This window comes from Corylus avellana, chromosome ca1 (genome assembly GCF_901000735.1).
Source record: "Corylus avellana chromosome ca1, CavTom2PMs-1.0".
NCBI classification, from domain to species: Eukaryota; Viridiplantae; Streptophyta; class Magnoliopsida; order Fagales; family Betulaceae; genus Corylus; species Corylus avellana.
This window is the reverse complement of record NC_081541.1, coordinates 17,446,720-17,473,939: the sequence shown is the minus strand read 5'-3', so window position 1 is coordinate 17,473,939 and position 27,220 is coordinate 17,446,720. Positions and strand designations below refer to the sequence as shown.

The following is a 27,220-nucleotide window of genomic DNA, read 5'->3' as shown; positions in this document are numbered from 1 at the left end:
TAATGGATTTTGTGACTCGGATTGGGCGGGTAGTCCCGATGGTAGAAAATCAACTACAGGATATGGCATTTATCTTGGTCCATGTCTTATCTCTTGGACTGCCAAGAAACAAGTTGTGGTTGCAAAATCAAGTACTGAAGCTGAGTATAGATCTATGGCATTGGATGTTGCTGAAATGTATTGGATTCACATGCTATTTAAAGAGTTATCAATTCCACTTGTTCATAAAACCCTGCCTTTGGGTTGATAATCTTGGTGCCCTTGCTTTATCCTCTAATCCCGTATACCATGCCCGCACCAAACACATTGAAGTAGATTATCACTTCATTAAAGAGAAAATTTTTAATAAGGATCTACTTGCATTTTACATTTCCACTCACGATCAACCTTCAAACATCTTTACCAAGGGTATGACTAAGGCTTGATTTCTTCTCTTACGGAACAAGTTGATGGTCGTGTCTCTCCCCATCACCTGGTGGGAGGATGTTAGTAGTATGATCTAGATTTCTTGAGTTACTTCATTTTCTTTGATTTTTATTTTTTGAACTAATTGAGGGTTTATATTTTTATTCTTTGATTTTGCATTTATTTTTGAGTTTGTTTATATTATTTGGATTTAGGAATACTTAGGAATGAAAATGATAGATTTTTAGTTTTTTTATGCAACCTTAATTTGATTTACGCTACCTCGATTTTTCCTGCAAATAAATTTTCTTCTTTTGGTTAAGCATTTGCTAATTGCTGTAATTATTCTTAAAATTTGTATTGCTGTTGGCCCCTTGTATTTCTTCTCTGTTTGTGTCAGGTTTTGGTTGTTTGGGACCTTTAGGTATGATGCATAGGCTGGGTGCATGGGGTGCATTCATGGGCTTTTTTTTCTTCAGAAGATTGATTGTTGTTTGATTAAGTTTTTTGCATCTTATATTCTTATTGCTTTCTTACTTGATATTACGTATTTGTGGTATTTTACTCTTTTATATTGATCCTTATGTTTATGTTTTGATTTGTTTGATTATTGAAGGAAGAAAATTTAAGGAATTTAAGGTAATTCATGTTGGAGGTGGCTTAGTTGAGACTTTATTTATTATTCTTTGATGGATTCTAAATTTGCCAAGGTTTGAGATTGTCAGAATCTACCCATTTTTGTAACCTATTTGTCAACTGCATACCAATTTAAAACCATGAGAACATAAAGAACTTTAGGATTGAAAAGAAAAAACCAATTTTAAACCTTCATTAAAGCTTTAGGCATGTATAGTAAATTTGTTATTTAGCCAAAAAAACAAAACATGTTCAATAAGTTATTTTAGCTCAAAAAAACATGTTCACTAAGTTATTTTTGTCTTTTTAGCCCCCAAAAAATATTTTGGGCTTCTAAAACAACCAATTTTTGGTCCATTTAAAAATAGCAACGACTTAAGGCCCATAGTTTACCGATGAACTGACCAAAATTAACCGACTGCTGAAATTAACCGAAAATTTTCAAAAGACTTTGTTATCGAAATGCAGTCGATGAATTAACCAATTTTATCAACAATTTTGGTTAATTAACTGAAAATGACTTTTCCGAACCAAACCGTACCGATACCCACCCCCTACAGACAACAATACACACCCATAGCCTCACCATACACTTTATTCACACCACAACTCCCTCAACAGTCACCGGCCATTCCAACTCGCGTCCGGTGACCAAATACCGGCGAGCTCACTGAAGCCATCCTTGCACGGCCCGGCACCCAGGGAAAAATTTAAGGTAATGTTTTGGGTTTCTTCTATCTAAATACTTGATTCATTTGTATAAATGATGGGATGAGTAATAGAATGGAAGTTGATAATGCCCATTTGAAAGGCCCGACTTAGGGACGGGAAAGTCTTGGCCGAGACCCACAATTTTGGATATTGATGGGGGTTTCATTCGGTTCAAACCCCATGTAAACGGATTCAAGTTTGGGTATATTTTGGTTTTGCTTATCATTGGGTTGTGTTTGATGATTTCTTTTAACAATTTCATTTTCGTTGAGTTAGGTTTCTTAGCTACCATATAGATAGATATCAAAGCACCCTTATATATATATATATATAAGTTGAAAAAAATAAAATAAGAAAAAATAAATATATATATATATATTTATTTTTTCTTATTTTATTTTTTTCAACTTAGTTTTGTGCATGTGTGCATAGCTGTTGATGTTCGTGCGAGTATATCTGTTGTTGTGGTTGTATTGCAGCCTCTATATTTTGCTAAGTATATGTTTTTATGGTTTCAGTGTTTTTTGTGGTTGCGGTAGATAACGATTCCACTTCTGGGGGAATTGCTGCAACCATGCAAAATCTGCACCGTATTATATCTCGTTTCTCCTCCACTTCACTAGGCTCAAGCACCACTACGGCCAGAGTTTTGGCAGACAGAACCAAAACCAAGTTGAGTGACGCTATCAACCCGAGAGGATTTTTAGCAAAATCTGGTGACAATGATGGTAAAGATGAGTGGGACAAGACTCTGGCAGGATCATTTGGTGATGCAACATCGGGTGATTTGGGGTGGGTTTCTGTGTCTTCTTGGTCGACTGGATTGACCAAGGAGCATTTTGATGGTGAAGGCCCCCCTGGCTGCTGGAGGAGATGCATCGCATTCTTCAGTTATCTCTGTATTGCAAGAGATTGATGATAAGGTGAGAGAATTGAGGCAGAGAATCGCAAAAGCAAGGCATATGTAGATGGAGGGGGTGAGATGATGTGGGAGATGAGTGTGCTCCTGAAGCAAGTAAGAGAGCCTGGTGCGAGAGGGTCTTATCTCAAGGACTCGGAGAAGGCCAAGATGTATTGCTTGCACAAGCAGGACGTTGAGGTTTACACGGTCGAGAGGCTAGCCAAGGATTATAGGATTATGAGGCAGAGAGTGCATGCCATTCTTTGGTTGAAGGAACTTGAGGAGGAAGAGGAGAAAAAGCTTGGGCATCCTTTGGATGATTCTGTTGAACTTTTGCTTGATACCTGTCCTGAGTAAGTTATTACTTCTGAGCATTGCTTAGTTTACATTTAAGTGGTACTTTGTTATTATGATTATTTGAATGCTATGAGAATTGGTACCTACTGGTACTACTTGTGGTTATTCTGTGATATACGCTGATTATGAGCTTGTTTGTAAGGAACTTGGCTACAAGATTAGTTGTCAATGTCAGTGAGATATGTATCAAAAAAATGTGTTCTTGTATAGCCAACTACTGCTTGCTTATTTCAAGTTGTGATTTTTACTTAGAAAATGCCAGACTATTAATGGCCCGAATATCATGCTTCTACAACCATGCATGACACATCATTTTTATGTATGCATTTATTATTTTAGGATGTTTGTTGGTGTTGAGTGGAATTATGGTTGTCTTCAGGCAGCCCATGTTTAGTCAGCCGACTGCTGATCCAGCCTGCATATCCACCAATAGCGACACTCTGGTTGAGCCCTCTAAAGTAGCTGGCCTTGATTCAGCTTAACCTCTCCTAGTTGGCCATTAAACTATAGTTGATTCTGTTCTAGATATATACTTCTCCACTATGAAAGTAGTAAGCTTCGCTTGAATAAGCAAGGCCCTATAAGAGAAAGCCACTACACAGTTGAGAAATTTCGATTTCTTCCATTTGGTAGATATAAAGTGTTTTCTTGGTATGGGTAACTTTCTTCTCCACCCTCCCACTCAATTTATCTACTTATTCTTGTGATGCATTTTAATCTTATTTATCTACTTATTCTTGTGATGCAAATGTAGCTAATGGAAGGAGAAATGGGGTTGTCTAGGGCCAGGACAGTGGAGTCTAAGGAGTTTGTGATGATAGTGAAAGATGGAGATACGGTGTTGAAACTACAAGAGCGCTGCAAAGGTAAGACGCGTTGGTTACGGCTGGAATGGAAAGAAGCGGCTTGGCTAGTGAATATCTTTGATGAGCTGATGGCGGTGGAGGATTCAAGGGTCTTTAGGGATGAATCTAGTCGTAGTTTTCCACGTGCTTTAGCTCAGAAATGCTTCAATAGGCATGGGAGCTTTCTGGTTTTAGAGGAGTACAATGGTAGAGAGAGGCGAGGTAGAGTTATGGTGCCAGAAGGTAGGCATAGGAAGGGCTGGGACCAGCTTCAGTCGGAGCTGCGAATTGCTATTAATTTTGTTTAACCATTTGTTGGGGATGCAAGGAAGGCAGTGACAGGGAAACAGAGAAGGAGCTTTTCAGAGGTATTGCTTTCCTCGTCGAAACAGGTAGAGGAATTGTTTGGGTCTTATGCAGAACCGATTGCGAGAGTTCCTAAATGGTTGTTAGGAGGTGATGCTGGGATCAGCAGATCGTCTGGGACAAGCTTGCTTGTTGACTGCCATGTTAAAGCTAGTCATGAGGTTCAGGAGGCTGCTCCGGCGATTAGGTATGCTTTGAACAGTTGTGCCAACTGTGGGGTATTGCAGAAGAAGACTTCAAGGTACGAGGAGAAAGTCTGTGAAGAGCATGCTTCTGGAACGTCCAGTTAGGGTTGCGTGTGTGCAGGGGAGAAGGAAAAGCTGAAGAGATCCCTATTGAAGATATAGGAGGACATTGGGAATTGTCTCGACGGAATAGAAGCACGTTGCACTTGTAGTTGTGGGTCTGGTTCCTTTGGGCCTAAATCCCAGGTGGCCCAAGCTCAGTCAAGTGGACCGCCTAAATACCAGCTCATGGCCCAACCCAAACCTATGGCTGGACAGATTAAGGAGAAGGCCTTTGATGCGGGATTTGGACCCAATAAGGCACTGAGATTTTACAGCAGGAAGGTTGCGGGTAAGGCGGGGGATTTGGGTGCTTCAACTTCCAACACAGGACTTCGTCTTTCTTCGAATTTCGTGAACCCAGTTATGCCGGTCCTTTCTGTGTCGCGGCAGAGGCACCGATGATGGTAGCGCCATTAGTGAAGGGGTTGACGAAGGAGGTTGCGGCAAGGGAAAGCGCTCTGGGCTTTATATCGGAGCAGGGTCTTATGGATTTCCCGTTAGCTGGGGGGGTCTCTACTTGGTCTAACAACCATTCCTGGTCAAGGCTAGATCGATTCCTAGTCCTTTGGAATGGGAATGGGAAGCTCGTTTCCCAAGTATGCGACAAAAGAGGTTGCTTCGGGTGTGTTCGGATCATGCGCCTATTATTCTTGATTGTAGTTGCTTCTTGGGAGGTAATAGACCCTTCAAGTTCGAGAATATGTGGCTTAAAGTGAAGGGTTTTGTGGACAAAGTAAGGAGCTAGTGGGAGTCTTACCAGTTCCATGGTACTCCGAGTTTTATTCTGTCAAAAAAGATGCAAGCTCTTAAGGGGGACATTAAGAGATGGAATGACCAGGAATTTGGCAATGTGGGAGGGTGTATCAAGGCCCGCATGGATGATATTAAGACTCTTGATAGGGTGGAGGAAGAGAGAGGGTTATCCGCTGAAGAAATGGAGAGGAAGAGGTTGCTAGCAAGAGAGTTGGGGGCTCTTCTCTTACAAGAGGAGATTAGCTGAAGGCAAACATCTAGGATTCGTTGGTTGAAAGAGGGAGATAAATGTACGAAATTTTTCCATCAGATTGCTAATGCAAACAGAAGACATAATTCTATTGAGTCTCCAACTGTGGGTGGCTCTACTACTTCAGATCAAGGGGTCATTAGCAATCATATTATCAGTTTTTACAAGTCTCTTTTTTTAAAGAGCCTCAACTGGAGACCGAGGCTGGATGATCTTGATTTTGATATGTTGAATGTGGGTGAGGCCTCTAGGTTGGAAGTTCCTTTCGAGGAAAGGGAGGTGTGGGAGGTGGTGAAAGGTATGGATAGGGACAAGGCGCCAGGCCCGGATGGCTTCTCTATGGCTTTTTTTTTCCAGGATTGCTGGGATGTGATTAAGGTGGACATTATGGCGGTCTTTGCGGAGTTCCATGAGCGAGGTAAATTTGAAAAAATCCTTAACGCTACGTTTATCTCTCTTATACCGAAGATCCATGGAGCTTCCGATATTAAGGATTTTCGTCCGATTAGCCTTGTGGGAGGGACATAAGATTGTCGCAAAGGTCTTAGCCAACAGAATGAAGGTAGTGATGGATAAGGTCATCTCTAAACCCCAAAATGCTTTTGTTAAAGGTAGGCAAATCTTGGACTTAGTTCTTATTGCCAATGAATGCTTGGATAGCCGAATCAGATCAGGGGAACCTGGCTTGTTGTGCAAATTGGATATGGAAAAGGCTTATGATCATATGAATTGGAAGTTTCTACTTTACTTACTAAGAAGGTGCGGTTTTGGAGAGAAATGGTGTTCCTAGATTGAACATTGCATTTCGTTTGTGCGATTCTCGGTTTTGATCAATGGATCTTCTTCCAGTTTCTTTGATAGCTCGCGGGGAGTGAGGCATGCAGACCCTCTTTCTCCTTTCTTGTTTCTACTAGTCATGGAGGCATTTAGTAGGATGATCAATGCCTCGATAAATAGGGGTCTCATCTCTAGTTTCTCTGTGGGAAGCAGAGAGTCGGATCGGGTTATTGTCTCTCACCTTCTCTTTGCTGATGACACTTTGGTTTTTTGTGGGGCCGATCCTAATCAAGTTAGAAACATTGGTGCCTTACTTGTTTGCTTTGAAGCCGTTTCTGGGTTAAAGGTGAATCTGGCTAAATCTGTCTTGGTCCTTGTTGGTAGTATGAACAATACCGGCATTTTGGCAGGCATCCTTGGTTGCGGTTTAGCTTCTATGCCTTTGAAATATTTGGGTCTCCCGTTGGGGGCCCCGTTTAAGGTCAAGGCCAGTTGGGAGGACATGTTGGAGAAGTATGCCAGAAGGTTGGCCCCATGGAAACGGTTGTATCTGTCTAAGGGGGGGAGGATTACTCTTATCAAGAGCACCTTATCCAATCTTCCCACTTATTTTTTGTTTCTGTTTCATTTCCCTGCATCCGTGGAAAAGCGTATGGATAAGATTCAACGTGATTTCTTATGGGGTGGGATTAATGATGAGTTTAAGTTCCATCTAGTTAGTTGGAACAAGGTATGTTCTCCGATCTCTGAGGGAGGTTTAGGGATTTGGAATTTGCGTTTGATGAACAAAGCTTTGTTGGGGAAATGGTTGTGGAGATTTACTCATGAGAAAGAGGCTTGGTGGAGAAAGATCCTGGTGGCAAAGTATGGTGCGGTTTGGGGTGGTTGGCGTTCCAGGGATCCCAGTGGTTTGCATGGGGTGGGGTTATGGAAGTACATTAGCAGGGGGTGGAGGTCGTTTCATTGTCACATTAGATTGGATCTTGGGGTTGGGTCCAATATCAAGTTTTGGGAGGATATCTGGTGCGGGGACATGTCTCTCAAGAATGCTTTTCCTGGACTTTTCAATATTGTCACCAATAAGGATGCGTCTATTGGGGATAATAGGGAGTGTACAAATGGCTTTGTGCAGTAGAATGTTTCCTTCATTCGCAAGGTTCATGACTGGGAAGTGGAGGTCTTGGCCTCTTTTTACACACTCTTGTATTCACACTTGATGCGTGGGGTAGGGGAGGATAGGATGTGGTGGATCGCTTCACGAAAAGGAAAATTTGAGGTTAGATCTTTTTACAGGATCCTTGCTTCTAAAGATCCCTCCCCTTTCCCTTGGAAGAGTATATGGCGCACCAAGGTTTCCTCGAAAGTGGCTTTTTTTGCTTAGAAGGCCACGCTTGGGAAGACTCTAACCCTGCATAATGTTCGGAAGAGAGGTATGGTTATGATAAACCGTTGTTGCATGTGTGAATCGGATGGGGAGTCAGTTGACCATCTCTTTCTTCATTGTGGGGTTGAGCGTATCTTGTGGAATGCTGTTTTCTCTCGGTTTGGTTTGTGTTGGGTGATGCCTGGTAGTGTCAGGGGGTTGTATGCTTCTTGGTGGGGGGGTGGCAAATCTCGTAGTGTTGTTGTGTGAAAGATGGTTCCTCTTTGCCTTATGTGGTGCATCTGGATCGAGAGAAATGCTAGATGTTTCGAGGACTCGTCTAGGAATATTGAGGACCTTCTACACTTTTTCTTGTACACCCTTTTCACTTGGATTGCTTGCTGGCTAGCGCCCTTAATGATCAGCTTCCCTGACTTCCTTTTTATGTTCTCTTATTCTTTTTCTCCCTCTTAGTTGCTCTTTTATATACTCCCTGTGTACTAGGGTTGCGCCTCTTTGCGCTTTGATTAATACATCTTTACTTATCAAAAAAAAAAAAAAAATCTTATTTATGCAAAAGCAGAAGTGTTCTTGCCATCCATAATTCTGGATTTTTTTTTTTGTGACTAAAGCTTAGTAGTTGCTGAATAAATTAAGATGTTTGATCAGAGATTTTCAGTTATTATACCTAACTCAGAGGAGGGTTTTTAGGGATCAAAGGAAGATAGCAGGCAGGGCCTGTCCCTCCACACAATAAACAGACTAGGGACAGCTTCCTTTACACTGGAAAGTTATGTTCTAATGTACCACTTTACGAGTTGCTTCTTTTTAGGATATTGGATATTCAGATATTGAATGCAATCTGATAAGACTCTAGTTTGTTGTGGATAAAGAATCTGTAAAGAAAGAAAAGAAGGGAGGAAAAGTTAAGCAAGGAGCAAGGAACAGGTTATTCTACCAATGGAATCTGACTATTTTCAAATTTCTTCCTCTCTTTACTGTAGATATAAGTCCATGAATCAAAATACTAGGTTTTGGTTCTAATAAATACCCTGCATCATACAAAGAGGTAGATATTTATAGACATCATATGGCATATAGAATGACCTAGAGATACTTAACATAGTAGTAGATGCAAATCACTGTGAATCTAATTTTAAATGGAAAAATATCTTTAAAACGGGATTTCTTGATATTTTGCTTATCAACACTAGTTCAATTGTTGCAGAAACTTACCAAACGTGGTAAATATGAATTGCCTGCTTGTCCACATTGAGTTCGAATGTGTAAAGCATTGGCAGTTAGAGGGACATGCATCACATGTCTAGGAAAAGAATTTAGGTCATTAGTGATGTAATGCCCTTTCTCTCGTTTTCATGTCCATGAAGGTGTAGATGAAAATCTTTCATAAGCTAAAAATTTTCCTTTTTCTTTGGCCCTAGAATTGGATTTACTATTAAAATGGGAAACATCTGGTGCACATCAGATGGTGATAATAATTGGGTGGTTCTTGTGGTGGGGGTCATATTGGATTGGCAGTTGGGTGATGCTAAATGTGGTGGTAGGAGTTATTGGTAAATTGATAGAGTAGTGCTGCTAGCGGTTGTGATGGCATCAGGTTTTGAATGTGAAAATTTTTTGTCTGCTTTGGTGGTGGTAGTGCAGGAAACTAATTCTACTCCTGGTTGGTAATCTAGATCTTGAAATTGTAGTAACCAAGCTTTGAGTGAGAGTGGCACAGAAGGACTGAGGTGACATTTTAAAATTACTTCAAGGTTCATAGTGCAGCTAGGAGTCTATAGCATGTGTACATGTATACATGCCTTTATCGTAAGTACTTGGGCAAGCATAGACGTCAAACACACACACTTTTAAGGTTCTTGTTTTATGGATGTATACATGAATGACAGTTTTGAGACGGTCAATTGTTCATCATCACCACTAATAAGCCTCAGCTTAGCAGCGAAAAGCTGGTTTATTCTCTTATAGAAGAAACTTAATTTCATATAATATTCATCTCCTTTATTCGCTTTTTCCTTTCTACTTAGGTGTTTCATTTTGTATACCTCTAGTGTACCAATGGGTGCCCTATGCTTTTAATGAGATTGGATTATTACTTACAAAAAAAAAAAAAAATATTCATCTCCTTTCATCTTGCAGATTCTTTAATTCCCATGATAGGGAATTCCATGTGGCTTCCCTTCCTTACAAACCTGACTTCAAAGTTATGCCCGAGGGTTGGGATGGTACCACCAGAGATCTGGATGAAGTCCATTATGAGATCTCCCAGAAAGAAGATGAAATGCTTTATCACGAATTCATCCAGAGGATGAACTCCAACAAAAAGAAAGTAAGTTCTGTGTGCTACCTGTCTTTTCCCTGGAAAATAAAATGCGAAAAATAAATGTATACCATCGAGAGCCTGTTTTATATTATTAGGTTTGTTGTTGTTTTATTGTTGAATGTTATTTACTATTTACTATTATTTTGGTTGTTATTAGCTTGCTGCTCTCTATTCTTGGATTCAATTTGTTAATGATTGCCCTTCAAGGACAAAAGAGCTCATTCATTTTTTGAGTCATCCCCCTAATGCTCTCTCTCTCTCTCTCTCACACACACACATGCGCACACAGATAATTGTTGTCTTAATTAGAGGAAGTCCGTTTTGTATTTGATGGTTGAGATGAAGGATATAGATATAGGGGTTATATAATCGTGGCTCCTATGTCAGTATTTGAGACTGGGTGGTGGTGGCACAGAAGCTGAGGGTTAGCTTAGCTGGTGATTTTAGACCGATGTCTCAGCAAATTGGGTGACTAAAGTTGAGTGGCCAGTGGCCTTGTGCATTAGAGTGTGTAGCCATTGATTAATTGGTTGCCTTTAGATGAACTCAGTCAGTTTCTGCCTACTATTAGAAGGCACTATCAAAATTGAATAACTAATTGTCTGACAGTAGGAAATGAAGTTTATTGCGCAGATAAAAGTAATTGAATATGTCAAGTTGAAGGGTAATGAGATGTAAAGGTTGAAGATGAGGGGTCAGAAGATGACGACGGGTAGGGATGAGTTTGGGACCTCTCGGATGGTAGGTCTCATCTACTCACCAAATGATAAGTCCTTCTAGTTTGTCCACCGAGTCCCAAGCACAGGGTGGCAGTTAAGGGAGAGAGGCACATTAAGCAACTAGGGAATCCACCAATATTTTTTCACTGAAGGGCTACAATGCTGCTTTACATGCGGAAACTAATGAATGGAGCACAAATAGCGTGCCTTTGTTTAGTCTCTTTGCAGGTCCCCATGGTTTTTGCTTCTCAATTTTTGTCTTCTGCAACATACTGCAGATCCCTGATTTTATTTCACTTGCATACAGATGGCAGGAGAGGTGAAATGCCACAAGTATAGCCGGCGCTGTCCATCACAGGGTTGGAATTTCATGGTTGAGAAATTGGGTCCGCGAGGGAAGCAAGGAGGTGGTGGTGGATGGAAGTTTGTCAGCTTGCCTGATGGTTCTAGTCGACCTCTGAATGAAATGGAAAAAATGTACGTGAAGCGAGAGACCCCCCGCCGCCGACGCAAGATACTCCCCTGATGACCATTTCTCTGTTCTCAAATCTTATAATCCAGGATTTTTGTAGCTTGTGTATCTGATAATTGGGATTCTGAGGTGGTGTTGACCACAATTTTCATGTTTTCCCCTGCCATCAGCGCAATCCTTTTTTTGCTTGGGAGTATGATTATGTTACTTTTGTGGTAAAACATGTTAGGGGTTCAACTCTGTTTTGTACAAAGTTGCTATATGAGCAACTTCTCTTTCTTGCCTCTTATCTGGTCTAGGGTTTTGAGGAAACTTAAATTCATGCGAATGTTGATGCAGCTTTAAGCAATTAAGAGCTTTCATAAGCTTTTATGGCCCTGGTTTCCTTAGCGCAGCTGCAGTCTTCTATAAACTTGGACTAACCGAGCAGAGCCATTGGAAACATAGAATCTCAAAGCCATTAATCAACAATTCTAAATACAACTCACTTTTCAAACGTAGATCCTACTAAAAAAAAGCAATTCTCACCTTCATATAACATCAAAACACTTTTCAAAACCATTATCGAACAATTCTCTATTATGTTTATGAGATTATAGTGTTACAGTGTATATTGGAGTTTTATGACCCATTATTTGCTTCATCAGATGGTTGTGTACTTGTTTATGTGGAAGTGGGCATGGTTTGCTTGGGTAGGGCGTTAACTATTTGGTTCTTGTGGTTTGAATGATTTTGGTTGCGTTTCTTGTGAATGCATTGTGAAAAATAGAAGAATAAAGGATCATCTTCATGCTATACTTTTGTTCTTCTACATTTCTTATTACTTTTTCCGCCTTTTGATCTCATGTTTGTGGAGCTGCAGGTAAAACTCCTCTCTATTGACTAGAATGCAAATTGCATAGACAAGGTTAATGCTCTTGTAATCCACAAAACTAAGCTCATCTCTTTCACTAGTTCTGATTTTTATCATTTGCAGATGGACCTAAAACTAAATGCATATCTTGCAACATTGAATTTTTTTTTTTTTTTTTTTTTTTTAAATTACTTTCTCACATGATGGAAATTTACGCTTAACACATACAAGCATGCTTATCATATCTAAGAATCCACTTAATACATCGTAAAGCATACTCAAATTGTAATAATGTAAAGCATGGGAGTTATTTAAACATGTAGAAAAGCTTGAATTCTTGACGTCTTTTTCTCTCTTTTCCTTCTCTATGCCTTTCCTAACCTAGCCGCTGCCACTGGTCTCTCTGCCTGAGAGGAGGAAAGAGATCTCATATCTTCTCTGCCCCAGCATCAAACGTTTGACCCATATGAACATTTGAGGTCGAGGCCAAACGATTGGGCTTCTCTATTCAAACATTTGATGGTCAGTTAGGAACTCTATTTTGAACATGTTTAGGTCTAGCACTAGTTTTAGCTCACAGATTATGAGGGTGTGGAACATTTGAAGGAATTTGTGGAGGAATAATACGATCTGAGTGAGTACAAACTCACATGAATACTTGTTATTTTTCCTGCATTGCACGACTATTTTATGGGTACCAAACATTCATCCTTATAACTCTCACAAAATACATTTTGATATATTATGAACTATATTTTATGAAAACATGTGTTGATTAAGCAAAATAATGAACATGGTGAGATTTGTAAGAGCATGCATATAAAAGATTAGCAAGACTAATTGTATCGTATGACATGGTACACCGGTATGTGCTGGATAACGGCCATGGGCTTACTATACAAGTTAACTATATGGTCAAATGTGTGTATATAATATGGGCCTTGGATCTAATAGTTATTTTGTGACTGGCGCAGTTATGTTTGATTGGTGGGTCACTACAGAACGTACATCATTAGTAGCGTGAGCCGCTCGAGGTCGGACTCAATCAGGCTATTAGTATTATGGATGGTAGTGTGCAATACCCGGGGCACCGGTATTGTATTACAGGCCTCTCAAGACAGCGTCAATCCTGTTGCAAATGAGTAATATCTCGAGTAAACCATACAGTTTGAATTATAACGTGATTCTCATACTACAACATATATTATATTTATATTGCAATCATGATAAACTGTCACCTCATAATGTTGCATGTGAATTATAAACAACTGAGTTCATCATCTAATGACATGTACGTCATGTGCATTTTTACTCATTAAGTTATCAGATTTACCCTTATTTTTTCCCTTCATATGTATATCTGCGCTATTTTAGCTAGTCTAGCATGAGATGGATTCGGGGAACCATCTGGTGGTAGTGAGGGACTTGATTAAAGTCATTGTTGAAGACTTGGACCCCATTTGGCTCAAGTCAATGTGGGATGCTGGTGGAACTATTCTTCAGAAAATGATTAAGATTATCTTTATGTTACATTTGGTCAAGCATAGGCTTTAATTTCATTAAGAACAATTAGAAATGATCTGTATTATATTTTGATGACTAGTTTTTGACCTTGGTACTTGGAAGTCTATCTATGCTATGATGCTTTAAGTTTCATCCTAGTTATTATGATTGTGGTTTTAAATTATTACTATCTTTGTCCCTTAGTCAAAGTCTTTTGCTGCAGATTCCTGAATTTTGTTTCCCGTGGAATAAGGCTGGAAGGTGAACCATGGAGTCAATTACCAGTTAATTGATTTCACTGGAATATTACATATTGAATTACCAGACTGAAACAACTTTTACATCAGTGGTTTTACACTAAAGATCTGGGTAAACTTCGGCACTTCTTAGGATTTGAGGTTGCAAGGTTAAAGACAGACATCAATCTTATCTCAAAGGAAGTACGTATTTGATATCCTCGAGGAAAAAAATGGATTGTTAGGTGTTTGACGTGTTGATACTCATATGGATCCGAATTGTAAACTTGTGAGAGGTAAAGGAGAGTTATTTTTTGCCAAGGGAGAGCTTTTTCTCACTGTAGATTTTAGAATCTATTTTTCCACAAGTTCAAAGTTTTAAATCATGCTAACAATAAACATGTGATGTTTCCAAAAAGCTTCAATTATTCTTGCCAACCACATATGTAGATATCCTCCCTGCGTTTATCACTATCAATAGAAAATCAACTTCTCGAAGCCCGGGTTAATTGGTGGAAATTACTAGCAGTAATTTTGCAGCTGTTTAATTTATGATAATGCTCAAGAAATTGTTCAGGAGTGCTCCAAGTAGAGTTTGTAATACTCTTACAACTTACCAAAAACGACTCTAAGAAGTACAATCCAATTGGCTGTGTTTGCAATTACTACTCTCCAATGCACTCAAAAGCTTGAAACATATTATAAACATCACAGGAAATTAATAAACAATTGAAATACACAGGCAAAACCAAACACAACAGCAACAGAAAGTCTCGAGGCAAGTGAAAATTTTCCTGCGCTTGGTATCGGCCTGCCAAAATTGCTATAACCAGGATCATCCATCGTGAGACACCACCAAGTTTTGCGGGAGGTTGATGTCAAGGCTGTCTTGAGATACGCTATGCAAGTCAGATGCAACATGCTTTATACTTTTGGGACAACATAAACCTGATTTGCCTGCAGCCCAACACAAATGCTATGTGAACCATTTCGGCAAAGAGAGCATCACGCCTATGCATTTCTCCGAATCTTCTTCTTTAGTTTATCTTGCTCCCGATATCTCTCACGCCTTTCTTCTCTCCGGCGCTTTTTCGACACCAGCTCATCTTTGGCTTTCTCCACCTCAACTTCTTTCCTCCTCTTCTCTTCCTTAAGCTTTCGCTTCTTCATCTGCAAAAGGCAAAGTTATTAAGTGAATTTTTTATTTTATTTGAGCAAAGCTATTAAGCGAACACAAAAAACTTCCAATCATCCTAGGAGAAATTGTCACTTCTAATGGCAGATAGCCTCATCATTCACTGTTGAGAGAAAAACTATCATCCACTATAACAAACAAAACTACAGGCTAAGTAAGACATTACTATCAAAAAGGATTGGGGGATCACAATCTCAACAATCAAATTGACAAGAATCTGTAGTCCAGTTGCTTAAAGTGAATAAGCTTTCAACATAAATTGATAACTAATGTAGTAATTTGATTTTTGAAATCCAAACTCCTTCCCTCTCCCCCTTGTCTCTTTTACTTATCTGCCCGAAGGCAGTTTTGAACCCCCCCACACCCCCGAAAAAAAATCAGTCTTTCAATCAAAGGACATTTTGAATTTCCAGCAGATTTGACCATTAAATATAACATTTTGGTCTGGATTTTCAAATATGTCAAATAAATACAGTATTTCAGTCTAAATGCGAATACCTTCTCATTTCTAATCAATTGAAGATGTTGAACAAGAGCATGGACTTTTCGCTCATGGGGCTCCATGACAACAGCTGGTCTTCTATTTTCAAGAAGTGGCCGTTTCCGAGCAGGTATATCCTTGGGCTTTGATGCAAATGGGAGAGCTGCCCGCAATTGCTTGGGAACCACCAATGGGTTGAACTTCTTTGGCTTTCTTTCAATTGGCTATTGATACAAAAATCTAATTAATAAAACAGCAAATACCAAAACAGTGCTTTTGAGCCAAAATAAAGGAACAAAACTATGGCCTAACATCAGATCTTACCTTGTAGAGTGAATCCTTGTTAATAGGAATGGGAAGATTGTGTTCTCTCCTCAATTCAGCTACGGTTTTCATTCCTAGCCAGGTCTGATCACGAGGTTGTAAGGCCGTCGATAATGGATTGTAAAAGTGAGGAACTTCCACTTGAGTCCATGCACGCAAGAAAACAATGTCACTCATCTTGATCTTATCCTCAAAGGTACACCTTGCAATCCCTTCTCTAGGTTGTCCTCCCTTCTGTTTTGGTTGGTTACCTATCTCTTCTTTTGCAGCCTGCGCAAATCTCAGATACCTTAAATCAGGCTTCACAGGTAGAAGAAGAGACATGCTTATACCTTTTTAAGTTGGTATGTTTGTATGCCCAGACTACCAATTATGAGGATTCCATCCTTATAATGATGTGTGATCATTGTTACCATAAAATACTTTCCACTAAAAATTAAATAAAGGTTAAAATTTTAACTGTCCAATGTAAAAGGCAAAACCACATGGCAACAAGCAAGATGTAACCAGAACAATCAAAGTAGACAAATTCAGAATGAAAAATACGAATACAAGTTTCTCGTTAAACAAGCATACCTTCTTAACCTGGCCCCGGATCCCGCTGACAGTTCGAACAGCTGCACCTTCAAACCGAGCAATTTCAAGATCTGAAGTAAACATATCCTTGATAAGTGCAGTTTTCTTGAAGATCTTGCAGGGGTAACCAACCAGCTTGATTTTCTTCACTATCCGAGCTGCATGATTGAACTCGAGCACAACTGCAGTTGCAGTTATCCTAAATTGAGCCTGACAGACCAAATGAAAGCTGCTCAGGGGCAAGGGATAGTTTGGAAGCGAAAAACAATAAAAGAAACTTGGGGAGGGGGGGGGAGGGGATTATGCACTAACATGACAGATAGTCAAACTGTAGTTTAGTGCATCTAAAAGAAGAGGAGTGGAATGTGATTAAAATATGATGCATTATGGAATAATTAGGAGTCTGTCTGTTGGCACTTTTCACAAAAGTGCAGAATGGCACCCACAACATTTTTTGCATAAGTGGCAAATTGGCGTTTATGCAAAAAGTGCTTATTGTCTAACAATGGGGTCCTTTTTTTTAGTAAGTAATCACAAGTAATATTAAAAAGCAAAGGTGCAACCTAAGTACAAAGGACGTATACAAGAGAGACACCTAATTAAAAGATGAAAAAAGCTCTAGAGAAGCTTGATAGATAGAAATATTAAAATCAAAGATAGCAGCCCAATGGTAAAGTGTCTTAAAAAGAAAAAGCCTCTAATTCCACTGTTGTCTGCTCAAGATCCTCAAAGTTTTGATAATTTCTTTCCCTCCAAAGACACCACATAAGACAGGACGGTATCATCTTCCATATTGCATCAAAATGAAGCCTACCAACTTGCCCTTTCCAGCATGCGAAGAGGTCAGTCACCACTCAACTAGGAATAACCCAAGCCAGCCCTACATTGTTGAAAATAGCATTCCAAAGAGCATTGTCAATCTCACAATGGAGCAGAAGAATTTGATTCCCCACTCTTCTTACACATGCAGCATCAATCAACCACAATGATATGCTTTAGGGTTTAGGTTGTCCATAGAGAGGATCTTCCCTAGTGCGATCGACTAAGCAAAAAAGGCTACTCTCAAGGGTAGTTTATTCAGCCAAATACTCTTCCAAGGATAAGGAGTACTATAAAGAGAAATAAGGGCAATGTAATCTGATCTAATGTCAAACAATGAGGTCCTAATGTGACTAAATCACTTTCTATTAACTTAAAACCTCTAAAACGTACCAACAAATCAGTACTACTGAAAAAAAAAAGAAAAAAAAAAAAAAAGACAACAGAGGAACCTAAATGCAACTAAGGAGAGAAAGTGGTACAAAGCATCACTTTTCACCACTTTTCTTGCCTTAGTTTACGCGAACAATTCAGACTCTACAGCCAGTAGAACAGGATCATAGCAATGTTGTCCAGATCAATTTCAGCTTGCAAAAAATTCAATAACTATATTTCTAGGCTTAAGCTTTGTGCAGTTTTGGTTGAAAGGGTTTGGTCTCCACTCACAGTTCAGTGCCCAATGTCAAGTTGTTATATGTACTGTTATTGCCAGGATTTCAAACCAAATTTGAGGTTCAAAAGCACCCCAGTGAGCACCAGGGCAGAGATGGGCATAGTTTCATACAACAAATGGCAAGTTTTGGTTGTTTAGCTACCTTTCACAAGTTTCATGAGAGTGAGCCAATACACATCACCAATATTAAATTACATATACATCACCATTTTACACTTTTAGAGATAAAACCTCTCCCCAGACTTTTAAGACTTGGGTGCCAAGCCTCAAATCTTAAGGTTAAAACTTAGCAGGGGAAAACTTTTACCTCTACCTACATAAATTTCATTATCTTTTTCATTTGAAGTTGTCAGAATTAATAAGGTATTTATGTAAATATTAGCTTTTAATGCAGCCTAAGGTCAATAACGTGATTTTCATAATATCTTCCATACAGGCTTCCAAATTTGCCCATAATATTCTATGCACTTATAATTTGCAGTGAATATATCCTATCCAGATCTTAAGAATACACCTATAACAGCCTTTTGAACCATATTATATATAAGAAATTTGGGTATAAAATTACTGTTTGATATCACACAATTTCTGGATTGTTCAGATTCTTTGAAGCATTGTTTATAGCCAGGTGTTTTGTCCAATAAAAAAAATTTACTGGAGTATGTTCATAAGAAAATCAACGCCAATGTGCAGAACAATGGCTTCCCCTTTTCTCATAACAGAATCACCAGTGTCTTTATAAGGTTCTTGAGAAAGCTGCAATGTTTATATCACATTAGGAATGTTTTAACCCCACTTCCTCTCACTATACAAGAAAATAAAAAAGCACAAAAAATTTGAACTATTTTAACTCTAGCATTAAACCATGCTGTAAAGAACCAAAAGTCTTAAGATGAAAAGCTATCAGACTTGCCCTCTCTCAATCCAACATTTTGAAAAGACTTCTAAGAAAAATTGACAGAAGGGAAAAAAAAATCTTACTTGATTGTTTGAGAGATTCTGAACAGCAACCACCCCAGTATTAGGAGGGGCAAGAGGGCCCCAGAACATGGCAAGGCAATGCATGTGTTCATGAGTGTACTTAAGCATGCGATGCCTTCCATTCTGATCCTCAGTGGCATAAACAGGCATAGTTTGGTAACGCCTCCATCCAATTGAAACAATTATGGGATCTCTATTCTTCAGGACTTTCTTGTGCCATCTGTGCCGCTTTAACCTGGCCTGGAAATAAAAAGAAACAAAACATCTTATGACATCAAGATTTGCCAATTAACAGGTTAAATGAGAAAAGTTATCATCACTGTTACAGAATTCCAGGTGTGGCTAAAATATCCAATAAATTCAGAAAGCACATATATAAGCCTTAGTGAAATAAATAAGCTAACCAGATAGATAACAAAGAGAAAAACTAAATAAATGAGTTGACTAATAAGTGTGAGATTTAATAACCATTCTTTTCTTAGATCTTATTGTTTAATTAAATAAAAAAATTAAAACCAATAATGTTGTTTTATAATAAATTTTCCTTGCTAAGTCCTGATATTGTTCTTTCTCAAAAGTTGATATATTTTGCCTTGCTGGGTCCTGATTGTATGTCTTTTATATCAAAATGCATCATGTTGGCCTTGACAGAGGTAGCTTTTTGTTGAGTTTTTTAATGGCATTTGTAAGTTCCAAGCAAATAACAAGTCATTTGCATTATAATTGAATGCTAATTCATTAAAACAATTTCCCCCCCAGTCAATAGAGCCATTCTGCTTTGCCAAAGATCTTCACTTCAGAAACAAAGGTTCCAGCAAAAGCACCAGTTTCAGAGGACGTAATGCAACTGCATTTATGAACTAGGTGGTAGGTTTACTACTAGGCAGAGAACATAAAACTCAGGAAATAGCAGAAGCAGAAGTAAAACAAAATAAACTATTTAGTGCATTCTACCTGCATGTATCCAGCATTTTCCTCCCCAAGACCAATGCCTCCAACCAAAATAGGATGGCACGGATCAAAATAGTCAACCATCTCACAAGGAACATCATGAACCTCCAATCTCAGGTAAGTTCCCGTCCGAAAGCCTTCTATCTCTATTCGTGTGGAGTCATCAAGATCGTTGAGTTCAGATATATTCATTTGTTTACGGAGTTCAATCTCCTCCTTCAACTGCAGGAATCATGCATGATTTACCACTCAATACCTTTCACTTACAGGCAACTATATTCAAGTATCAGACAGAAGATCTACCTTGTCAAAATAACTACTTTCATTAGCTTGACTTCGATGAAACTTGGCTCCATCCTTTTTATCAACTTCCTCATCTAGTGAGTCAGATCCGTCTAATGTAGATCATAATTAAGGTCACAAAAAGCAATTTCATAATGCTTTTGTACATATAGAAATAAAATTTTGTTCACCTACATGCAGAATGACAATGAGAATAAAAAAGGGAAAAAAAAAATTACTTTCTTTGGATTGGGTTGATGAGGAGGAGGAGGGCGTGGGGAGATCACAAATTAAGAATAATGAAAATGCATTATGTTAAAAGGATATTGTGCATCAAACTTTGCACGGAGAGCAAGCTTTTTAAGCCTTCGCTCTTCAGCTGCCAAGTCATCTTCCTTTTGGATTGCATCATTGCCAATATCATCTGTTGGATGCCTCTCATTTTCCTCCCCTTCTAAATCTTCAAAGTCGCCATAGACAGCATCATCATCTTCAGTGTTGGCTTCCGGGATTTCACTGCCGCTTTTAGCTTTTTCCCAGTCACCAGTTACAAAACGGTCACGAATACTCTGAATAAGCTCTTCCTCTTTCCAGTTTTTCAGATTTTCATAATTGGTAAACTTGGAACAGTCTTCAGCATTCACATTTCCGTCATCAAATCCTTCTCTTAGATTCTGCAACAAACAGACCATCAAGAAGCATCTCAGATAATAGAAAGAACCTCGTTCCCAAACAAATGGAAAATTAAGAAGAAGACGAAAAAACACACACACAACTATTGCCCACTGATAAAGCAGTTCATGGACGGACCTTTTTCCCTTCTCCTTTAGGCTTAAAGAAGTCTTCTCCATCACTTTCTTCATTGTCACTACTATCCTGCGCTTCATTCAGAGTTGTAGTAGATGTTGATGTCGCTTTCCCATATACAAGTTGCATAAGATTAGTATTTTGCCTCAAGACAGTTCTTTCCATCAAAGACTCTTTCCACTTTGAAATGTTTCCCATGTCGTCTTCTTTGAGAAAAATTGAGAATAAAAGTTAGAAACAGAATGACAGGTTCATAAGGAAATTATTTTGATTTAACAACTTGCTGAAGTCAATAAATAAAATTGACGGAGAAAATTATTCTACAAGAACCATTAACTTGAACTATATTTAACAGCAATTTTAAATTGGCTTCAAATGGAACATAATCTGTGCATCACATCCATTTCTAAAGCAGGAGTACAACTTATGACCAAATAAGAACACTCAAAAAAAAAAATAAATAAATAAATAAAGGAGGAGAAGAAGAAAGCTACAACATAACAACATTATGCACAATTGAGTCAAAAAGGGAGAGAAAAAAAAAGTACCATCTGTTTCATGATCCTCTCCATCTTCCTCTGAAAAATCTGAACCAGAGGATGCATGATTGTCTGCGTTATCGTCACTGGCTTCATTCTCTTCATCTGAATCCTATAATTAAGTACATGTAAAAAGCATGATGGTTACAAACAAAACAGTAAAAGTTTGATATTACAAACAAAGTGCTGTCATTTTCAACAAATGTTTTTTTATATGTAATCGAAATATCATTAAAAGAACAAAACGCGCAACCCAAGTACTTATGAAATATACAAAAGATACATTTAGCTAGAAAGAGTAAAAAAATCACGAAAACTAAGCAAATTAAAATCTAAAGCAGCTATCCAAGGGTAAAGAGTTTTGAAAAATAAAGATTTTAGTTTTGCTGCCATCCTCTTGCGATCTCAAAACTTCTATCATTTCTTTCCCTTAAAAGACACGACAAAAGGCAGAACTGAACCATCTTTGACACTGCTGCACTCTAAGGACTACCACACAACCCTCTCCAACAACATCAGGTTTAGATGTGGAAAAGGTACCAAAAGATGAAATCATTTCCATCATGACTTAGGTAGGCTCTACACATATTCAAGCACACTGCAGAAAAAGTAATTTCACTGAACAATCAAGATTACTTGGCCAGTATGAGCTAATATCACAAAATTATGCACACTAATTCTTTCCACACTCTTTTTTTAAAGCCAATGATGCATGAAAGCATAAACGAGTATTATATGCAGAACAAGGATTAAAAACAAAAATAAAAGGTTTTTTTTTACACATTCACTATTCAGAAGAAGATTCTGCTCAACATATAATGGTTACCAGCGTCATTTACCTTCAAATTGTCATGATCAACATCGTTTCCAAAGAAAGCCTTTCGCCTTAATCTTCCACCATGGTACTCAACATGTTCCTGCAAGTGATCTTTACGAGGAGATTGCTGCTTTAATGCATAGGCATTCTCTTCTTCAGAGCCACTACCTTTGCTTTTTATCATTGCATCTTTCTGGATGCCTTGATCTTGATCTGAAGATTCCAAACCATCCACCGCATCACCATCACTTTCTTCATCAGATTCATCAGCTTCAATTTCTTCCCCAGAATGATCTCTTTCTGAAGGCTCTATTTCACGAACCTGCTCTACAGTTTCATGATCATCTTTTGCATCATTTTGAGCCTCTGACAACATATTAGGCTTTCGGCCAAAAAGGCTAATGAAGCTCTTTTCTAACTTCTCATCAATTGAGTATTTTGTGTTCTGAAGAGATTTCACCAAAACCTCACCCACATCTGGGTCCTTTCCTGTTATGACAAGAACGCACACTGAGCAAAGAAAATGATGGCTGCAGCAAAAAGGGAGAGAATTTTGCCTAATATACATTTTTCCACCCAGGCAATATCATTTAATTCATCATAACTAAAACATATAAATGAAAAAGGGAATATCATTGAAAACATAGAAAAGCCATAATAACAAACAGGAAATGGAGTCTTGAAAAGTGTACTGAAAAGCTAATGCCAAATGAACACAAATTAAAGATTCACCAAAGAAAAAATTGCAAGCATATGGAAACAAATGAAAACCTTTGTGTTTCAATCCCCCATTTTCATCATCAACTTTAGAAAACTGAACAAAGTGGTCATTTATGTTTATATAGACAGCATCCTTGTCATAGAGAAGATCCCCAAGTCCAGACATGGGTGCATAAAACAATTTTTCTTTATCACGCAGCCCTTTCTTTTTTGCAGCTGATGGTAAAGGACAAGGATCAGCTAACCCTGTAACACCAGCTACACTGAAATCACCCACACCAGCAATATGCACCTGATTCACGAACCCTATATTAGATCAAAATAGATAATTCAAGAAGATATGGCAAGATGACAGCATATATCAATTATATTTTTGAAACATTCAAGGCGTATTGTTTTTCTAAGAGGCAAGAAACAATCCTCAATGCATAAGCATTACTCTACAGCTTTCTAAATTTTATTCAAATATAAAAAATATTAGGGTGTGAACATATAAAAGGGAGAAAGAGAGAGGCAATATAATAGTGCAATAGGCATAACTTTGGCATATCACAGATTCAATTGTCTAGAAAAATCCAGGGTTGCCTCTCTTTCTATATAATTGATTGTGTGGAGGAAACAAAAAAAAAACCCTTCATTTCCACAATGAACTGGTCTACACTGCTGTAAGCTACATTAATATCAGGTCTTGGTAAAAGGTACAGCAACCACCAGTGATTAACCCTTCAAGATGTTAGCTAACATCTTTTTTTGATAAGTAAGTACAGCAACCACCAGTGACTAACCCTTCAAGATGTTAGCTAACATCTATAACTCCAGAAGACCATTACAGGACCCTTGCGTTTGAAGAATAGAGGAACCTGGTCCTCTTTGCTTATATTAAAGAGGAGTAAAATAAATGTAAATTTCAAATTTCAATTAAGATAAATTCTCTTAGAACACATACCTTAGTCCCCTTCTTCATATTACAACCTCGCAAATAACCATAAAGAGTGACATTTCTATCACATTTTTTATCCATACGCACTCGCTCAGCAGGAGTAACATCTTCAAAACGATCTACCAAAATATAAGGATGAGAAGCTCGCCAAGACAAAGGATGAAATTTCATTACAGAGATAAACCGTGCAAGATTGTGAATTTCACGCTTAGCGTACCTGTTCATTCAGGGTGGAAATTAAGAAAAAATAAACCTTTGAAATAAATAGCGTATCTGTTAACACAGCAGTGCATGTATGCTTCAAAACAGGGGTATCTAAATAGTCACTTACTTCCCATGAATTAGTCCAGATAAATAAAACAATTTTGCACCATCATATATTTCAGTCCAGAAACGATGCTTGAGACGCTGTTTTGTTTTCTTCAGTTTCTTCACATCCTTGAACTTATCAAGATGAGTAAGCACTCCCATAACCTTTGGGAACCCATGAACTTGTAATATATTCAGGAATTCAAAAGTTTCCTGTAAAGGAATTGAAAAAAAGGCATATGAATCAAAATCCTAAATCTTTTTCATATTAGATAGATTGAAAATATGAGCAGCCTGATATATATATATATATACACTTTTATGACGGGACCCCCCAAGGTAGGAACACTTCGTGTACCCAGTTTTTAAGGATAAACCCCGGACCCATGTACGCATTCCCACCACACAGATATCATCCCTTAATACAGGGAAAACAACAAATTATGTAACAAACATCAGCAGAACTGAGCAGAACCTACAACAAATTATTAGCATGCATAGTCAGTCCCACAAATTAAATCGATCACTCAATTTAGATATACCTGGTGCAAACCATTAAATAAAATGGATTAAAATCATCAAAAGCCAAAACCGTGATGTTTTCTTATAAAAATATCAACAAAAAGAAATAAATCTTGTGGTTTATTCATAGGCAGCTCAAACCTTGCATCTATTTAAATAACCAATTTATAATCCTCCATGGATTCAAGTTGGTAAAAGTACACCATGAAGCAAATATTCACAAACTTAAAAATAATATCTCACCATTTCGAAACCATAACTTCCATCTATAAGAAGCAAAGCCAGATCGGCAAACTTTGCTGCATCGATCATGCCATTGATATCGTTCGGGCACTCCACAAACTGTACGCGCCTTTGCTTACCTAAACACATTACATCAACCGCTCTATAACTAAATTCTTAATTTCCTTTTTTCTATTTTATATTTAATTAACTATATGATTTGGGATAGAAGAAAAAAGTATAAACCTGATACAATGGTAATTGGGCCTCGAACCTCAGGCATGTTATGTTTTGTATAATGCTTTATAAGAGACTTTATTAGAAGCGACTTCCCAACCTGCAAACCCACGACACAACCACAACAAAAGCATCATCTCCCAAAGCTTCCAACAACTATGACTTAGAAACTAGCAAAAACACCTATAAATTTAACAATTATGCAACAGATTGATCAAATACCTTGGGAGGTCCATGCACCACGACAACAAATGGCGCTGGTTCACCGTAAGAGCGATCGATCACCGGCACATGAAGCCTTCGCTGCTCTTTCTCGACCGACCGCGACTGTAATCGCTTCGCCTTCACCGACGAACTAAAAGCAAATGCCTATACATACACCACATATACATATATACATATTTATTCAAATTTGATAAAATTTACAAATTGTCAATGCTCGTTGAAAAGGATTACAAATAAGGAATTAAGCTAATAAAAAAAATAATAATAATAAGCTAATGGAACCTTAGGGTTTTGTTTCTTATCGTTCTCGGAAATATTCTTCTTCTTCTGCTTATCGGATTTTGCCTTCTTCTTGGGACCGGCCTGGCGAGATCGATGCGCCTTGTGCGACTGCTCAGTGCCGGTGCTATCTAAAGCCATGGTTGCTTAAGAAGGTCAACCCTAGCAGAGGAAAGCACTTGTTGGAATGATCAGAATGGGAGAGCAATTGAGGTTCCCACTTTATCTAAAGCAAAAGCGCTGGAGAGAAATAGGGGTTAGGGTTGAGGGTTTTGTTTCGTATCTGCGAGCTACGGCTATGGCGGCAATGTGTTAAGACTTGAGAGAGTTGATGCTGAGGTTTTTCTTAGGGGTCTTTTATGTAAATACCCTATTCTTTTGATATTTCATATATGGACTCTTTTTTTTCTTTTTCTTTTTTGCTTTTTGGTACTTTTCAGTTTTCACCAATACTTTTGTATTGGTGAATGCTAAAAGATAAAATTTTATATATATATATATATTATATTTTATGTAAAGCATGTAAAAAGTACATATTTTTTTAATATTATTAATAAAATTGTAGGAAAAATTATTAAAAAAGGATGTGCATTTTTTGTATGTTATTAAAAAAGTATGTGTTCTTAAAAAAAAAAAAGTTTATAAGCTAAATTGAAAAAAGTTTAGAAAAAAATTATTGTCCATAAAAATGTACTATTGAAGATGTTATGTTTTTGGCTTTACTATTAATTATTTTTATATTTTTTTGTGGGTTTTTTTTTTTTTCCTATTCAATGTAGTGAGAAGGGAAAGGGGAAATTACAAGAATACAAACAAAAAGGGCAGAGAAATTCTAGTAACAGTCGGGAATGGGTCAAATAAATGACCCGGTTCATCAAGTGAACCAAAACGGCCAAAATAGGTTGTTATATATGGCAACGCTCTATAAACGTAACAAAACCCCAAAGGGTTGCTGACACTGCCATCAATAGCCGGAAAAGAAGAATAAGGCTGACCATCAATTGTTGGAAAAGAGAGGAAAATCTCTGTCAAAAATAGAAAAGAAGGTCAAATCAAGGATCTAGCCAAAAAAAAAAAAAAAACACAGAGAATAGAAAATTACATGGAAAAATAAAAAGACAACAAATACAATAAAGGGACAACAGCACAAGCGAAGGCGGGTGTAATACCCCGACTTTTTAAATTGTTCTAAAAAGAGTTTTAACTCCTTACTCAACAAGTTATTAATCTTCTGAACCAACACAAGCAGTAAACCCTAGACCTTCCTTAATGAGCCCAAGCCTCTAGGGTCTTTTAGCAAGCAAAAGCCCAAGACCACCTTCACTAGACGAGCGCTCGCCCAGGACCACTTCGATGTGTTTATTTCTTAAAAAGAAAGAGAAATGTTTTCAAAGGCTTTTAAACACCTCTTTGATTTCTTGTGTTGCGTTTTCTTGTGATATGCATGTTTATTTTAGAACCTAGAAATAGAAGTACCAACCCATATCTTCAGAGAGAAGCCTATGACCCATTTTAAGGGCTTCTGGCCAAACCTTAGCTCCCT

The 27,220-nt window shown here is 38.1% G+C and overlaps 1 protein-coding gene and 1 pseudogene across 2 annotated transcripts; one reads left to right on the top strand and one right to left on the bottom strand.

Moving 5' to 3' along the window:
* Positions 1-1,650: 1,650 nt before the first annotated feature.
* On the top strand, positions 1,651-11,513 carry LOC132167213 (protein GAMETE CELL DEFECTIVE 1, mitochondrial-like; annotated as a pseudogene).
* A 2,834-nt stretch (positions 11,514-14,347) lies between these two features.
* Positions 14,348-25,989, bottom strand: LOC132190675 (uncharacterized). 2 transcript variants are annotated; one of them, XM_059605718.1, is made up of 18 exons: positions 25,681-25,989; positions 25,396-25,542; positions 25,183-25,273; positions 24,958-25,076; positions 24,215-24,405; positions 23,890-24,100; positions 22,995-23,235; positions 22,246-22,712; positions 21,416-21,518; positions 20,871-21,073; positions 20,388-20,734; positions 20,082-20,178; positions 19,782-20,000; positions 18,828-19,067; positions 16,355-16,564; positions 15,779-16,048; positions 15,472-15,678; positions 14,348-14,948 (listed from the first exon to the last, which is right to left on the bottom strand). In XM_059605718.1, exons 1-18 carry the CDS (start codon positions 25,816-25,818, stop codon positions 14,790-14,792), a joined length of 3,660 nt encoding a protein of 1,219 aa, XP_059461701.1. In that variant the 5' UTR covers positions 25,819-25,989; the 3' UTR covers positions 14,348-14,789. The 2 variants fall into 2 exon arrangements, with proteins under 2 accessions (XP_059461701.1, XP_059461708.1); XM_059605725.1 differs by having other exon boundaries at positions 20,871-21,070.
* Between the last annotated feature and the right edge of the window lie 1,231 nt (positions 25,990-27,220).

Bases quoted from the DNA above. Each gene is read 5' to 3' on its own strand.
- LOC132190675 (XM_059605718.1), bottom strand. From the start codon at position 25,818: ATGGCTTTAGATAGCACCGGCACTGAGCAGTCGCACAAGGCGCATCGA. The intron at 25,077-25,182 runs GTTTATACTTTT...TAATGTGTTTAG, and splicing joins CCCAATTACCATTGTATCAG to GTAAGCAAAGGCGCGTACAG. The intron at 14,949-15,471 runs GTATTCGCATTT...TGCCTTTTGCAG, and splicing joins AATTGATTAGAAATGAGAAG to ATGAAGAAGCGAAAGCTTAA.